Genomic DNA, 18,692 nt, shown 5'->3' on the forward strand with positions numbered 1-18,692 from the left:
CAAAGCCCCTTCCTATCCAAACACATTTAAAAAAGGGGTAGCTATACATTCTAAATCAACTGAGCCTCATTAAAACCATTTCACTCATAAGTCTTGAAGAAAGCAAGGTCGAAACATTGGTTAGTAGTCCACCTCTGATAGAACTAGCAAAACAATGCACCTTCGTTTACAATCAGGTTGGATGGAGAGATCACTATAGGGGAAAACAAAGACATCACAGAGAGTGTCGTTGCCCTAGATCAGGTATTCTCAAACTGGGGTACGCGCAATGCCGTCGGGGGTACGCCAAATACTTCACATTTTCAAACAGTACATTTATATTTTCCAACGAGGCTATTCATTTGGGTGAGTCCCCCCCCCCCCCCCCCCCCCCCCCCCCCGCCTGAGTAGCCTCGTTTTACTGCCAAAAAAATATCTAGTGTTCAGCAAAATAACAATGTCAAATACAGGTAGCCTAGTCAAATAATTAACATCCAATCACATTAACCGTTACTCTCTCGCGGGAAACCTTCACTCTTGCGCAGACATTTAGAAACAAAACATGAAAATTTGAATACAAATTTGAATACTTTGCATACAAACCAGTAAATTATATGCGTTCCAGCTGGATGAGTCAACAGACCGGCGGGCCTGGCACAGCTCCTGGTATGTCCGTTACGTTTATAGGGGGTCAATTAAAGAAGACATCCTCTTCTGCAAGCCACTGGAAACCAGGACATGAGAGGATATTTGCAAAGTACTGGACAGCTTTGTGATATCAAATGGACTTCAGTGGTCAAGATGTCTTAGTAACTGTACTGATGGCGCAAAAGCCATGACAGAAAAAGAGAGTGGAGTGGTAACGCGCGTGCAAGCAGTTGCTCCCGACACCACTTGGGTACACTGCAGCATCCACAGAGAGGCTCTTGCTGCCAAGAGAATGCCTGACAGCTTGAACGATGTTAAGAACACTACAGTAAAAATGGTTAACTTTGTTAAAGCAAGGCCCCTGAACTCTCGTGTATCTTCTGCATTATGCAATGATATGGGCAGCGACCATGTAACGCTTTTACAACATACAGAAGTGCGCTGGTAATCAAGAAGCAAATTATTGACATGTATTTTTTTAATTGAGAGACGAGCTTAACCTCTACCGAGTACCTAACCCGGATTCGGGAGCACCCCCCCCCTCACACTGATTAGCATCGTTAGCATAGCGTCACAATTAAATAGTAGCATCTAAATATCATTAAATCACAAGTCCAAGACACCCAATGAAAGACACAGATCTTGTGAATAAAGCCACCATTTCAGATTTTTTAAATGTTTTACAGGGAAGACACAATATGTAAATCTATTAGCTAAACACGTTAGCAAAAGACACCATTTTTTTACTCCAACAGTTTTTTCCTGCGTCAGTAGCTATCACTAATTCGACTAAATGAAAATATATATAGCCACTAACCAACAAACAAATTCATAAGATGACAGTCTGATAACATATTTATGGTATAGCATAGTTTTTTTTTTTTTAAATGTGCATTTTTCAGGTATAAATCACAGTTCTACATTGCAGCTGCAATCTGATATAGTGCTGATGCAGCCAGAACAATTACAGAGACCAACGTCATATAACTAATTACTTGTCTTAAAACATTTCAGAAAAAATACACAGCGTACAGATATTGAAAGCCCAACATCTGGTGAATCCAAACAATATTTCAGATTTATTAAATGTTTTATAGCGAAAACAAAATGTAGCGCTAAATTAGCATAGCCACGCCAGCCAGAACCAGCTGGGCGCGCCCGACCAGTTCACATGCACGACAGATATATGAAATAACATCGTAAATTGGGTCTTACTATTGCTGATCTTTCATCAGAATGTTGATAAAGGTGTCCTTAGTCCTGATGAGTCGTTCAATCCATTCACAATGGCAACTTTCCCTCTTCATTTAGCATAGGTACTGGTCGACTAGCACGGTTCTGTCCAAAGTTAAAAAACTCACAGAACGGAACACGGCAAAACTCCCGAAAAAATTCAAATAATCTGATTAAACTATATTGAAAAAACATACATTAAGATGATATGGTCACATGTATCAAACAAACTTCGAGACGGAGATAGTTTTCATCCGTAACGGCAGCATAACAAAAGACAATTGCACCTCTAAAACGCGCGTTTCAGAGAACCGGAAGTTGTCGGTCACGCTAAAGAAATAGGTCTTATTTCACGTCAGTACAAGATAAACAAAAACTTTCTCCTCTGACGTCTTCCTGACACCCAGAGGAAGACGAAGGAAGTGTGTTTCGGGTCATAGGTGGCGTGACCATATATAGGCAGAGCGTTGAAGCCAGCATACACATCTTGCAATCTTCTTCTTGCTCAGGGAAAGTGCTGTCAAATGACTTATGTTTCACTCAGAGACAAAATTGTAACGGTTTTAGAAACCATAGCTTGTTTTCTATCCAATGGTATTAATTATATGCATATAGTAACAGCAATAATTGAATAAGAGGCAGTTTAATCTGTAGAGGAAATTATGCTAATGCGAAAACAGCACCCCCTGTATTCTCAAGAAGTTAAAGTTCTCTTTACTGACCATTTTCACTTGTCTGACCGCTTGCATGATGACAAGTTTCTCACTCGACTGTCTGGGTGATGTTTTTTCTCGCCTGAATGATCTGAATCTACGATTACAGGGACTCTCCACAACTATATTCAATGTGCGGGACAAAATTTAAGCTATGATTATGAAGTTGGAGCTCTTTTCTGACTGCATTAACAAGGACAACACACAGTTCTTTCCATCATTGAATGATTTTTTTTTTTGCGTGCAAATGAACTCAAGCTTACGGACAATGTCAAATGTTATATATCGAAGCACCTGAGTGAGCTGGGTGCACAATTACACAGGTACTTTCCCTAAACGGACGACACACACTTGATTCGTTATCCCTTTCATGCCCTGCCTCCAGTCCACTTAACGATATCTGAACAAGAGAGCCTCATCGAAATTGCAACAAGCGGTTCTGTGAAAATGTTACTTAAAATCAGAAACCACTGCCATATTTCTGGATAGGGCTGCGCTCAGAATTTCTTGTCTTGGCAAATAGCAATTATTGGAAGACCAAAAAAATCCGATACCGATTAATATATATATTTGTAATAATGACAATTACAACAATACTGAATGAACAATGAACACTTATTTTAACTTAATACATCAATAAAATCAATTTAGTCTCAAATAAATAATGAAACGTTCAATTTGGTTTAAATTATGCAAAAACAAAGTGTTGGAGAAGAAAGTAAAAGTGCAATATGTGCCATGTAAAAAAGCTAACGTTTAAGTTCCTTGTTCAGAACATATGAAAGCTGGTGGTTCCTTTTAACATGAGTCTTCAATATTCCCAGTTAAAAAGTTTTAGGTTGTAGTTATTATAGGAATTATAGGACTATTTCTCTTTACAATATTTGTATTTCATATACCTTTGACTATTGGATGTTCTTACAGACACTTTAGTATTGCCAGCCTAATCCCGGGAGTTGATAGGCTTGAAGTCATAAACAGCGCTGTGCATCCCAGCACTGCTAAGAGCTGCTGTTTGAATGAATGCTTACGAGCCTGCTGCTGCCTACCAACGTTCAGTCAGACTGCTCTATCAAATACCAAATCAAATAAATAATTATAATAAACACACAGAAATACGAGTCTTTGGTCATTAACATGGTCAAATCCGGAAACTATCATTTCGAAAACAAATTGTTTATTCTTTCAGTGAAATACAGAACCGTTACGTATTTTATCGAACGGGTGGCAACCCTAAGTCTAAATATTACTGTTACATTGCACAACCTTCAACGTTATGTCAAAATGATGTATAATTCTGGCAAATTAATTAAGTTCTTTGTTAGGAAGAAATGGTCTTCACACAGTTCGCAATGAGCCAGGCGGCCCAAACTGCTGCATATATCCTGACATGCTGACCAGACCGGATACGTCGTGTGCGCGAGCGTCGCAAAATAAATTTAGAAATCCATGTTATTCAATTATTGCGCGCGCCAACGAGCGTCTGCGTGGCCAAGGGCTAAAATAGAACTCCTTTCTATTTCTGACGCAGATCACGCTGAAAGTCCTGCCTCTCCCATCTCCCCATTGGTTTATAGAAGCAGGTACCCACGTGCCATCTCCTCATTGGTTATACCCACCTGGGTGATTGAAAGACGAACTGTGTTGCCGGTCGTCGTGGTAATACTATGAAAGTTTAGATGCCGATCACCATATTAGTTCAACGATGAAAAGGCCTGGAAGGAGGAGAGATGACTAGAAACGAGTCGGTTGGCCGTTTTGTGTGTAGATTAATTTGTCGGAGTAGAGGACCTTGTGCAGTTCAGGTAAAATAACAACTCAATGTGTATACCCCAGGACAAATTAGCTAGCAACAGCAAGCTAGCTAAATAGGACAAATTAGCTAGCAAGTGCAAGCTAACTACCGTAATTGCTGGACTATTAAGCGCACCTGAATATAAGCCGCACCCACTGAATTAAAAAAAAAAAATGTATTTTGTACATAAATAAGCCGCACGTGTCTATAAGCCGCAGGTGCCTACCGGTACATTGAAACAAATGAACTTTACACAGCCTTTAAACGAAACACGGCTTGTAACAAAAATAAATAGGCTTTAACGAAACACGTCTTGTAACAAAAATAAATAGGCTTTAACGAAACAGGCTTGTAACATTTTTTTTAAATAGCAGTAAACAGTAGCCTACCAAGCAAGTCCTTGGTCACTATCTTCCTCCTGTGCACTGAAACCACTGAACCATCTCCTTTGGTGTCGGAGTTGAATAGCCTCAGAAGTGCTTCATCCGATGTTGGATCGTTTTCATTGTGCTCTCCTCACTTTCGTCCGGAGGCAAATTCCCCGCTGAGCTTATGCTGCCCTCTTCAATACGCAGCAGCTCCACGCTGTCAGGACACACTGGCAGACTTGACCATAAGTCGCTCTTCGCATGCGGCCCGTTTTAGTGAAGGATTTCTCCCCACTTGTCATCTAAGCCTCATTTTCTAGTTCGGGCCATCTGCTTTTCTTTCCTCTGAAAGCTTTTGTTGTCTTTTTGCACCAAGTCAGTTTCTCACGCTGCTGTTTCCAACGTCTTATCATCGACTCATTAAGGCCAAGCTCCCGTGCAGCAGCTCTATTTCCTTTTCAAACAGTCAGATCGATCGCCTTCAAATTGAAAGCTGCATCATATGCATTTCTCCGTGTCTTTGCCATGATGAGGGTGACAAAATGACTACCGTAATCAGAATGATGGAAAGTTTGAGCGCGCTCGATTTACTTCACATTATGTGACGGTGCTCAGTTTTTTGGCGGCATGAATTTGTGAAAGCGGGTAAAATCCATAAATTAGCTGCGTCATTGTATAAAGCGCAAGGTTCATAGCGTGGGAAAAAAAGGAGCGGCTTATAGTCCGGAAATTACGGTAGCTAAATTGCCATACATGTTTAATGCTTTTCGACCTGTCCCCAAATTAATGTAATTGGTTCAGAGTTTGTTTCGATATTTTAACCTGCGTGTCGTGATCGCGTTTGGTGTAGGGGGAGAAAATAAATGTGCGCACGAGAGCAGCCGGTTTGGGTTCCGTGTCACTCTTCTCGCAATGAACGCACGAGAAGTGACACAATTTCCCTAGTTAATATTGCCTGCTAACATGCATTTATTTGAACTAAATATGCAGGTTTAAAAAATATATACTTCTGTGTATTGATTTTAAGGAAGGCATTGATGTTTATGGTTAGGTACCTTATTGCAACGATTGTGCTTTTTTCGCAAATGCTCTTTTGTTAAATCATCAAGTTGAAGTTGGCTGTGATTCGATTATAAATTAACAGGCACCACATTGATTATATACAACGCAGAACAAGCTAGTTAACCTGTTAAGGCTAGGGGGTGCTGTTGTCACTATTTATGGAAATCGTGTAATTTTTGAAACGGCTTCCTACAAAATTCTTGATCGTACAATATGCATATTATTATTATTATTATTGGATAGAAAACAGTCTATAGTTTCTATAGCCGTTGAAATTTTGTCTCTGAGTGGAACAGAACTCATTCTACAGCAATTTCCCTGACATGGAGTCAGATTTCACACATTTTGGCCCCTGTTCTGGAGTCAGTTTTAAGGCCACTGTTATTGCTATGAGTATACGGACACTGCTTACGTCTTCCCCTGGATGCCTTTACGTGATGACGCTTTGAATGGTATCGATTGCCCGATCACAGCCACTATAAATGAAACAATCCTGTAGGTAGGAACTCTTTTCTAGGTGCGTCAGGCGCGCGGAGGACACCGACCTACTGTTTTTCCAAGCATTAGTGTAGCCAGTTATATTTCTCCGGTCATATTTTTACTCGTTATAGGAGTTAAAAACATCATAAGGTAGTTAATTTAAAGCGTTTTATAGCAATTTATATCCGTTTAGTGCGATTTTGGGACATTTATTTCTGAGCCACTGTGAATCTCTGGGCACCGTTCCAGTTCATGCCGAACGCAATGGGCATTTCTACATGGCAAGAGGACAGCTTTCGACCAAAAGACGATTAGACCCAAGAAAGGATTCTTTGACCAAGATTCTGATGGAAGAACAGCTCAAAGTAGGAACAATTTATTATGATAAATCGTGTTTCTGTCAAAAAATGTTAGTGGCTTAGGACGCCATCTTCTTTGACGTAGCATCGCTTGGCGCAAACTGTATTGAAAAGGATAATTTAAAAAATGTAATTCCGCGATTGTATTAAGAATTAAATTGTCTATCAATCGCTGTCCACCCTATATTTTTTAGTCACGTTTATGAGTATTTATGTATACGACTAGATCACTGTCTAATATGGCGCACGACATTTTCTGACCAGCTGGGCTACTTTTCTCATTGTCTAACCATGATTTTGGTGGCTAAATATGCACATTTTCGAACAAACTGTATATGTATGTTGTAATGTGATGTTACAGGAGTGTCATCTGAAGAATTCTGAGAAGGTTAGTGAAAAAATTAATATATTTTGGCGATGTTTACGTTATCGCTCTCTTTGGCTAGAATCAATGCTGGGGTAATGTTTGCACATGTGCTATGCTAATATAACGATTTATTGTGTTTTCGCTGTAAGACACTTAGAAAATCTGAAATATTGTCTGTATTCACAGGATCTGTGTCTTTCGATTAGTGTATGCTGTGTATTTTTACGAAATGTTTGATGATTAGTAGTTAGGTAAACACGTTGCTCATTGTATTTATTCTAGTCCATTTATGACGGTGGGTGCAATTGTAAACTATGACATCTACCTGAAATATGCACATTTTTCTAACAAAACCTATCCTATACCATAAATATGTTATCAGACTGTCATCTGATGAGCTTTTTTCTTGGTTAGTGGCTATCAATATCTTAGTTTAGCCGAATTGGTGATGGCTACTGGTGTTGGTGGACAAAGAAAAGATGGTGGATTATGCTAATGTGTTTAGCTAATAGATTTACATCTTTACATATTGTGTCTTCCCTGTAAAACATTTTAAAAATCGGACATGTTGGCTGGATTCACAAGATCTGTGTCTTTCATTAGCTGTATCGGACTTAATGTGTGAAAGTTAAATATTTAAAAAAAAAAAAATAATTGAATTTCGCGGCTCTGCCTTTTCAGTGGGGGTGGGGGGGGGGGGGGGGGGGGGGGGGGTTCCGCTAGCGGCACCCCGGGGCTAGACAGGTTAACCTAGTAATATCATCAACCATGTGTAGTTAACTAGTGATTATGTGAAGATTGATTGTTTTTTATAAGATAAGTTTAATGCTAGCTAGCAACTTACCTTGGCTCCTTGCAGCCACAAGGTCCTTTAGATTCTGCACTCGCGTAACAGGTGGTCAGCCTGCCACGCAGTCTCCTTGTGGATTGCAATGTAAATCGGCCATAATCAGCGTCCAAAAAGGCAGTTTACCAATTGTTATGAAAACTTGAAAATCGGTCATGCCGATTAATCGGTCGACCCCTAATTGAAACAGCGCCACACCGGTGGAATATCTGAGATCAATCATACGACACTCTCCTTTTGGAGATGTAATTAAGATTTCATAGGGAAAACGCGGCGTAGCTCATTGCAGTGCAGATAAAATAGTGTCAGTCTGCCGTTGATGAGGCGGAAGCATGCGTCTAAATAAATTTCCACAGGGAAACTTGATTAAGAGAAATATGATTCCATCTGAATAAAAAGAAACTACAGAGGTAACAGTGGGAAATGCAAGCTTGGCACGCTTCTTTTTCTATTACGCTTTCTCCGAGTACGTTTGCGAGGAACTGAATATGAGAGGGAATTAGTTCAACTTTACCATACGGACACATATGTCACGTTGAGACTAATGATGCACGGATATGACATTTTTGGCCGATACACAATATTTTCCTTGCCAAAAAAACCCCGATAATGATAACCAATATTTACAATTGTAGCGGCCTTTTGACTATTTAACTGTACTAGAATGCTTAACACACACACATGAACGTAGCTGTCTAAGGCACTCCATCTCAGTGCAAGAGGTGTCACTACAGTCCCTGGTTCAAATCCAGGCTGTATAACATCCGGCTGTGATTGGGAGTCCCATAGGGTGGCGCACAATTGGCCCAGCATCGTCCAGGCTGGCATTGTAAATAAGAACTTGTTCTTAACTGACTTGCCTAGTTAAAAAGGTTACACACACACACATCAAAAAGGTATTTTGTTGGCATTTACATATGTCCCCATTACCAGTAAAACATAATCAAACCTATTTCTTTCACTTACTTGCTGTGCTGTTTCATTGTTCATTTGTTCAGTCGTTTCATTCTCAACCAGGATTTCTATGGAACGCTGTTTGGGTCTTTGTGTGTCAAACACAATGTGACGTGTCAAACAACACTATTTGTTATTACACATTGATTACACTATCACTTGTATTTCATGTGTCACAACGATTCATCGATACGTATGCTATGATGCTGGTAAAGTTGTCTCGCGCACCTACAATGCTGGTCATAAAAAAAGCTAGCTAGCTCATGGATGCAAACAATGTTCTTCCCCAAAAACACAGCAAAACGACATCTGTTTCAGTAGCTATAGCTAGGTGTCATCCAAAATAACCCTAATTTATAAGACAGTTCTTATTTGATTAATGGTGGTCTAACCCATCTATGTGAAGCTAGCCACAATAAGGATTAGCCACAACAGTCGACTTTGCGGCTAGCCTTCAAAATAAAAGAATGTCATAATTCTACTATTTGTATTAATTTGAATCACTGTCAATGACATACTTTTATTTTGAAGGCAAACTGCAAATTCCACTATTGTGACTAATCCTTATAGCGCCTAGCTCCACAACACATAACCCAGTGGAGCATCACTAGCCAGATGAAGCTCGCTGGCTGCTTATAACGTTAGCTTTGGGCAACAGGGTTAAGCTGCTGGCTAGCTATTTATTTTCATGAACTGAAGTTCAATTTCAATAGGCGAACAACAATACTTACAAGTATTCCTAAATCATTGCTAAGAATATTGAAAATGACTGCAGTTTCTAGTGATCATTATTTTCAGGCTGATTGTATTTGTGCTAGCTAGGTACCAAGCTAAAGCTAGTTACCCCAAAAGTTGCAGTCGAACAAATTATGCTTTATTACCAAAGCGGTATTGTAAACACATCGTTCGTGGCCGGTGTTTGCAGACTTTTTTTTACAGCTTTGACAGTGCTATTGTCTCTTTTTTGACATGCAAAGACCAAACGGCGTTCCATAGTATGTATGTCGTGAAGAAAATAGCAGTGACGCCATTACCGTGCAACTCTGGTAGGGCAACATCTGAAAAATAGTGCACTTGGTAGTGAGTACCGGTGCTCGACCAGTCGGCGAAAGCCAACATCACCCACAACAGAGAGCAGTTGATTGTCAAGGGCACTGAATTCCATTATATTGGCTTTAATGGATTTCGCCTTTGAGTTGTCTCGCTGAAATGTTCTTACTCTTTCAAATGACTGCTCGATCCATACAACAGACATTGTGGGCTAGGTTAGGAATGCTGTGTTGCGCAAAATTTTACGTGGTGTCATTACGACCTGTACATACGTTATATAGTTATGCACGGTAGCTTTGACATCGGTTTTTAACATCGGGACGATACCGATGTTGGCATTTTTAGCTAATATCAGCCGATTCCGATATATCGTGCATCCCTAGTTGAGACAACACGTCACAAGACTGAGCCTTAGGCCCATCTACCCGTTTGTCGAGACTATTTGTTGTTCGCTTTCTCTGTCTTGAAGTAAATATCTGGCATACAAATCCTGAATAAACTCCCCATTGGTAAAAACCTTTGGGGAATAATAACTGCAGTAGCAGTGAGGGAGACAAAGAGGCTGGTGGATCGGGGATTCAGGTAGCCAGGCTTCCCTAATAGGAAGGCCTTGAAGTCAATGGCAGAAAGTAGCTACAAAGGGCGGAAACCAGTGACGCCTTACAACACCTCAAACCAATCCCTTGGTTGGGCGGAGCTCAAAAAGATGCCCACTAAATTAGTTTAGGCCGTAGGAGCAACAGTGGTCGGAAATAGCTGATTAAAATCCCATTAAAATAGGTTGATGTATGCAGTGTTTGTGGTGACTTTCAATTTCAATAAATCGGAGACCGTCGGCAACACTTGATACACTAAACTTTTACCATAGCCTGTAAGTAGACACGTCATAACATATTTCATTGTAGTGGTCAAGCAGAGGAGTTGTCGTGCCTTCAACGACTCGATTGTGTGTATAGAGCACACCTCTGGCAAAACAGAACTCCGTTTTTCCTCCAGGTTTTCAATGTTACAAACTAGCATGCACAACAACTCTGCAAAATGTGTCCTACCCAGTCGCAAAACAGTGACTAACATAACGCAGCACCCCTTCCACAAGCACGTGGGGGGAGGATCCACAAAATAAATTCACACCATTCTAGACAATTCTTCAGACGTTGTTTTGGATGCATGGCTATTCAAAACTAGAGCTGAGGTTTTGACTTTTCGTACACATTGATGCATCCCCCTATCCCAGTGTCCCCGGAAGAGTGTGAAAATGGGTATAAAGCAGAGGAAGGTGAGCAAAAAAAGCAGTCAGCCAAAGGACAGACTTTCTTGGAAATACACCATTTTTGCATACTGCAGGAAGTGGCCTGGTCATGAATTAAGTTGCTCAAGAGAATATGTGACTGAAGAAACACCATCTGAGCAGGTGGACAGAGGACGCACACTGACAGTAGTGATGGGGGAAAACAAATCAATACAGTTACATATCGGGATATTATTTGACAATAGATCATATTGTATTGACAATATCATTTTTGCATCTGCACCAAAACTCCAGTCATTTTCCATCTCCTTTTTAAATAGGGAGCCAATTTGTTTTCAGCACTTTTATTTCCATGACTGATAAAAACTAGTTCTCATGGCACTTGTCCCTCTGCAGTAGACATAGATTGAGCAATATGTTTGGAACAACGAATCACAATACATATAGCACCATGAGGATCGCAATACATATATCTGCACCCAAGTATCACGATATCGTATCGTCCCTGGCAATTCCCCGCCCTAACGGACAGCCTAACAGACGCACACACACAGGGAGGATGAATACACACAGATCAGGCTGGACAAACACACAACCTGATAAGGAAGGACAAAAACACACACGGAGGGCAATGTTTAAGGCCTAAAACATGACTATCATTCAAAGTCACACAGAGCCCAGTCACCCTTGTTTGTGTGTGTGTAGGTAAACACCCCTGACCCAGTATTATCCCCACAGATACATGACTAGACCTTTGTCCTGACTTCCAGACCCTGACTCCATTGCTAGAACTTTACACATTTATCCCAGAGGACAAAGCAGCACAGCCTGCCTGCACTGTTCACTGTGAGTATCTTCTAGGCCCAGCCCATCCCAGTTCCACTCCCTCAGTGTGACCCTTTTCCATAAGGCCCTGGAGTGAGCTCCCTGTTACTGCAGTACTGAATCCCATTATGTCAATACGGCAATAGCTCTCTCTATTTGGTTTGTAATGATACTGGCTCGACAAAGCTTTTATGCATGGGCTTTGGAGGGATTGGATACTCTGCTTTTGGCAATCTTTCTTTTGAATTAATGTCGTGAATCAATTGGACCCTATTTACCTTGATTTTTTGTGATGGCATAGGTTATCTTCCCTTATACGTGGTCTTAAGAATATTACATAAGACACCGAGTGTACATTTTTGGGGGCATAGTTTTATGGCTACCTGATTTGATCATGAATATACTAGGCGATAGCCTCAATTCGCTTCCGACTAAGTTAGGTAACTAATGTGAAATGTATTCATAGGCAAGGTTAAATGCCATGTACAGCTTCGTATAGATGTATTATTGTTAATAAAAAATTAAACATCAGCAAAACCTATCCACTTTAAAATGTCAGTCATGCAGGATGTTATCCACTTTAAAACTGCCTTTGGCCAATGGAAAACTAACATTACACCATCAGTATCTTTGATTAAACTGACTCCTCGTGTAGTGGAGGGATAACATAGAATCAAAGATTTTTATAACTAACTCAAGATAAACTACAGCCTGTTGTTTCCAATGGTAGCAAATTAATAATAGTGGGCAGAACAAGCAAGGATGTGGTCAGAACCCAGCATGAGCTGGCGAGATCATATTGACGCATTCTAGCATGTATTTACATATTTCCGTTAGAGAAGGCCTACTAACTCAATTCGCCCTGGCACTCCTAAACAACCGCCTCTTTTGGGAACAGAAAAATGCAATGAGATCAAATATGCTTAATCGATGAAAAAATGTGCATTAAGTCTCATCCCATCTCCTCCCACTGCCGGCAACTGGGCTTCTGCTCATCACATTTGGTGGTGAGTGGAAACGTCAACCAGATGCTTCAGGTTTATAAATCCGGTGAAACATCTGGGTCATTGTTCCATCAGTGATTTAATTTTAGCAATCTCCTCTAATGTGATGATGGGTCATGGCTAGCTTGAGCTGTCCGTGTCAGATACAGCATCGGCTAGAGACCACCTTACATGATTCAGTTAAAGTCCTTTCTCTCATTGTTTAAGCAGCAGTTTTAGCAAGTGTTCCCTCTTCTACAAAAGTTGTCAATGATTCATTTACTGAAAGGCTGAGCTGCAAACTACTTAGCTAATTTATCAGCAATGTGCGTTTAATTTGCTAGTAAGTTAGCCTACCAAACCTGCCAGTTAGCTAAGCTGGTTAGTGGAGTAAGTCATTTATTTGGGTATAACTAACAATGTGCCAATGATACTAACAAACTAGCTAATCGTTATACCAGCTAGCAGTAATAAAAAGTTAGCTAGCCAAGTCTGCTAAGTCACACCCAGTTGTACTGCACATTTCAAGAAATGTGGGCAATATGCTGAAGCTAGGTACAGTAATTGCAACAAATACACAAGCGCGCTGACAAAACGTTCGCAATGCCGGTTATACCATGCTAAACCCGTGGCGGTGTAACGTTACTAATTAATTCAACCAGCTAACGTTATCTGTCAATAACGGGAAAACACACCTTGTGCTTGACGCTAGCTAACTAATGTTACCTCCAACATATTGTGTGGCTAGTTAGCTAACGTTAGCAGACAATTACCTTTGTTTCCCGTATGTCTTGTTTCCCTCCTTCTGGGTACCACTGCACCCGGACAAAACCCCTTCCCAGAGGTGCCAGGCTGTCCACAACACTGCTCTCGGTGTCCGAGTTACAGGGGATACAGCCACCTCCTCCACCTCCACCGCCTCTCCCTCCGCCATCGTCGAGGTCCGAGTCTGAATCAAACTCCTCCTCGCCTTGTATCATTCTGACTAGGCCGAACCGGACCAAGTCACGATACCGACCTGACACCAAATCGTGGGAAAAAAGAAGCCGCTGGGAGCCGCCTGCAGAAGGAGAGAGCGCCATGGATGGAGGCTCCGAACCCGGGCTTACAGCCGGAGAAAGAGCTGCGTCTGTTGCTATTGGGTCCGATGCCACGGGTTCCGCCATCGCTGCAGTTGTCAGGGAATAATGCGATAAAGGGAGACGGATGGTGGAGAAGAAAAAAGAGAAACCTGTAACCATGGAAGTGCACGTGTTTACGTCGATCGGGCGCGCGCTGCGTAAACGCACTCAGAGAAGAGTCGAGGGCCTGTCAAATTGACAAAGGTGTTTTTTTTTTATTTCAGCGTGGGTTTGACTCTGAATAAATGAGTCTAAGACAGCAGACAGTTATATCACACAGTTATTATAACACACCTTTCTTTATATTCTAGCCACAGTCAGGTGTTGCTAGCTATATGATGATACAAATGTATGATGCAATATGGACAATTTATATAATTAGGGTCCCCCTTAGGACAAGTCACGGCCTATTGACAATAAAGTTAATTCAATATCACAGCCATGACAATGTTTTTTTTTTCTAGAATTTATTATAGAAATGCAAACATAATGAAAGAGGAGACGTCAATTTCATCAACAAGTCTGTAGCTCGGGCTCGAATATGCATTCTATGCGCGCACTTCACCAAAGAACATGAATGGAGTAATTTTCGCCACTTGGTGTCAGTGTGCGAGTGCTGAAATTGGCTTATTGCAGACACAGCCATGGTTTTTAACACAGGATTGTGGCATAAAATAACATATTTTGTGCATATTGGCCTGACACTGTAGTTGTGTTATATGGGCTAACGTGAGGGGGCATATGGGGACGTTTGTCTTATTTGTCAGGCACAAAGATACGCGTTTCTGCACAATGCCAACGCATATTCATCTATAAGAATGTATATAATGCGAGAAGCCTATTCTATTCTTTTGCAAAAGGGATTCCAACAAATACAGAGGCTAACTCTGTTCTGTACCTGCATTTATCAGGTCTACAAAAAAAACACAAGACTAATTTCGCATTGGTCAACAACGTATTGCCAGCAGGGGATAAACTATATATTAAAACTGAAATAATGATCAACAAACTCTTACATGGGGGGGGGGAAACATGAACCACAATCTCGAGACAATTGATGCCCAATGGAAAAGGTTCCCTTATTTGAGTCACATGACGTTTGGTAAATAGATGAGGGCAAACGATAGGATTTATAATACAATCACCAGTAGGCCTATTCCATGAAGAAAATTCTGATAGAGTGGTGTTGATATCAACATTTAAATAAAATAGGCATTTTAAAATTACACACAGCCTATTCTCCACATAAATTTTAAATTATACACTGAACAAAAATATAAACACAACATGTAAAGTGTTGGTCCCATGTTTCATGAGCGGAAATAAAAGATCCCAGACATTTTCCATATGCACAAAAAGCTTATTTCTCAAAAATGTTGTTCACAAATTTGTTCACGTCCCTGTTAGTGAGCATTTCTCCTTTGCCAAGATAATTCATCCAACTCACAGGTGTGGCATATCAAGAAGCTGATTAAACACCACGATCATTACACAATGATGTGCATTGCACATCATTACACAATGATGTGCAAAGGCCACTCTAAAATGTGGAGTTTTGTAACACAACACAATGCCACAGATGTCTCAGGTTTTGAAGGAGCGTGCAATTGGCATGCTGACTGCAGCAATGTCCACCAGATAATTGATAATTTAATGTTAGTTTCTCTACCGTAAGCCACCTCAAGCATCGTTTTAGAGAATCTGGCAGTATGTCCAATTGGTCTCACGATCGCAGACCATGTGTATAGCGTTGTGTGGGCGAGCGATTTGCTAATGTCAATGTTGTGAACAGAGTGACCATGGTGGCGGTGGGGTTATGGTATGTGCAGGCATAAGCTACAGACAACAAACACAATTGCATTTTATCGATGGCAATTTGAATGCACAGAGATACCGTGACAAGATCCGGAGTCCCATTGTCGTGCAATTCATCCGCTGCCATCACTTCAAGTTTCAGCATGATAATGCACGGCCCCATGTCGCAAGGTTTTGTACTCAATTCCTGGAAGCTGAAAATGTCCCAGTTCTTCCATGGCCTCTATACTCACCAGATATGTCACCCATTGAGCATGTTTGGGATGCTCTGGATAGGCAAGTACGACAGTGTGTTCCAGTTCATGCCAATATCGAGCAACTTCGCACAGCCATTGAAGAGGATTGGGACTACATTCCACAGGCCACGATCAACAGCCTGATCAACGGTCACACTGCATGAGGCAAATGGTGGTCACACCAGATACAGACTGGTTTTCTGATCCACACCCCTACCTTTAAAATTTTTTTTTTTTATCTGTGATCAACAGATGCATATCTGTATTCCCAGTCATGTGAAATCCATAGAGTAGGGCCTAATGAGTTTTTTTCAATTGACTGATTCCCTTATATGAACTGTAACTGAGTAAAATCTTTGAAATTGTGGCATGCGTGTTAATATTTTTTGTTCAGTATAGACGGCGAAAATTGTACCCATCATCACACTATATGTAAATTGTCATTTATAGATATACATAAAATAACTGAAAATATGTGATAGGTTGTAACGGCAGCCTTCCTCCTCTTCGTCTGAAGAGGAGGTGTAGCAGGGATCAGACCAAGACGCAGCGTAGTTCGTGTTCATCATGATTTCATAATAACAAAAACCATGAACACTAAACAAATACAAAATAACAAATGTGGCAAAACCGAAACAGTCCTATCTGGTGCAGAGAACACAAAGACAGAAAACAACCACCCACAAATCCCAACACAAAACAGGCTACCTTAATATGGTTCCCAATCAGAGACAATGACAAACACCTGCCTCTGATTGAGAACCACATCAGGCCAATTGACAATCCCCACATAGAAACACAAAATATAGAATGCCCACCCAGCTCACGTCCTGACCAACACAAAACAAGGAAAACACACAAGAACTATGGTCAGAACGTGACATAGGTATGCTTTGCCAAAAGCCGATCCATTAGTTTGCATCTTTACAAGAGGCTAATTCCAAACACAAGTGACGAATATCCCCAATAAATCTGGGTTAATATGTTTGTTGTTGACAGGTATTCTCTCAGAATTTGGTTATCCAGCTTGTTAGTTTATGCCCAATAGTGCTTAAGCGCCAAAGGTATAAATACACACGGCGCACCACATTAACCTCAGACTTTACGCACAACCCTTCTTCACTTGGATCACTTGAGTGGAGCAGATATCGAAGAGACAGGCAGCCATTCAACACCCAAGTAGAAATTATATTGAAATATCTTCATTTTTATTTGATTTAAGAGCTTGGAACTTCGATCAGACACTATGTCGACAGTCAGTGCCCTGCCTTTCCTGAAATCTAGTCTCCAAATGCGCCGTCCCATGGGCTCCACCTCCCCCAGGCGCGGGCGTCGCCACACACTCCCGGCCAGCGAGTTCCATTGCCTCCGCCCGGAGGACGCAATCCGCGTGATCGAGAGAGAGGGTAACAACTTTTAATTTACTCGAACGTCTAACCTGTTTTTACCCCAATACTCGTCGTTTTTCTTTGCAACTTTGTACCTAGACTTTAAAAAGTATATTGACGTTTTGTGAAAAAAAAATGCTCTGTCATTATTTGGACTTGTCAAATGTAGACTATTAAAAGGATGAGGTGCTTCACGTTTAATTAAAGTTTACTTTGACATGTTTTATAGACTAGGCTAATATACATTTTGGGAATAAATCTTTGGATACCAACCAAATTCATGACAAACAGTCAGTCAGTCAGTCATGATTTGGATTAATTTCACCAGGTATGTAGTTGGAAGTAAGCAAACTGAGATTAGACTATGTGTGTAACTATGTGTGTACTTGGTCATGGACTTGTGTTGTCTGCCTTCCTCAGCCTTCATCTCTGTGTCTGGAGTGTCCGCTCCACTTGGATGAGGTGTGTCACTTCCTGACGCTGTGCCCTGAGCTGTCAGTGGGCTGGTTTGAGGAGGGACGCCTTGTTGCCTTCATCATAGGATCACTGTGGGACCAGGAGAAACTAGCCATGCTAAGCCCCAAGTCAAAACATGTTAAATAAGTGGGACATTGTCTTTATTATAATGAATGACTTTTGGTAGCCTACCCAATTAATAAAAAGACAAGCTTTGAGGATGTACTTCAATGTGGTATTTTATCAATAGATAAGTACAATATTTTTTTAGCACAGGGACTTCAAAGGTTTTTTATATAAAACAGCTCAAAATCAGAGAATGCACCAACCTTATATCCACATAAACAAACATGTCAATTCAGGGTTCAATAGAGCTGATCATGAAAAAAACTCCATGACAATGATAAATGGTTAGTCGGGTGATCTCACATTGCACTCATGCACTCAAAACTCAGCCTTCCCTCCCTCCTTTTTCAGGACACTCTCACCCTCCACAAGCCCCACGGTCCACCTCCATGTACCTGCTGTCCACCGCACCTTCCGGCAGCAAGGCAAGGGCTCCATCCTGATGTGGGACTACCTGCAGTACCTGCGCTCCCTGCCCTATGTACGCTGCGCCATGCTCATGTGCGAATAGTCCCTGGTCCCTTTCTACCAGAAGTCAGGCTTTAAAGTGCAGGGCCCCAATGGGGCCCCTGACCTTCATTGAGATTATGTACCCTGTCCAGGGCTACGTGTACATGCACCACAACAGTGGTGTTTGA

The 18,692-nt window shown here is 41.1% G+C and overlaps 1 protein-coding gene and 1 pseudogene across 3 annotated transcripts in view; one reads left to right on the forward strand and one right to left on the reverse strand.

The window, feature by feature from the left end:
* The window catches only part of LOC129837930 ((E3-independent) E2 ubiquitin-conjugating enzyme UBE2O-like), a 59,841-nt gene extending 45,665 nt beyond the window's left edge, over positions 1-14,176 (reverse strand). For all 3 annotated transcript variants that reach the window (XM_055904506.1, XM_055904495.1, XM_055904515.1), the window contains exon 1: positions 13,686-14,176. In XM_055904506.1, coding sequence (XP_055760481.1) covers positions 13,686-14,153 — 468 coding nt within the window. In that variant the 5' untranslated portion in view covers positions 14,154-14,176. The remainder of the gene's footprint in view (positions 1-13,685) is intronic.
* A 3,021-nt stretch (positions 14,177-17,197) lies between these two features.
* Positions 17,198-18,692, forward strand: LOC129834371 (serotonin N-acetyltransferase-like; annotated as a pseudogene).

Source organism: Salvelinus fontinalis, chromosome 3 (genome assembly GCF_029448725.1).
Source record: "Salvelinus fontinalis isolate EN_2023a chromosome 3, ASM2944872v1, whole genome shotgun sequence".
Taxonomy (NCBI): Eukaryota; Metazoa; Chordata; class Actinopteri; order Salmoniformes; family Salmonidae; genus Salvelinus; species Salvelinus fontinalis.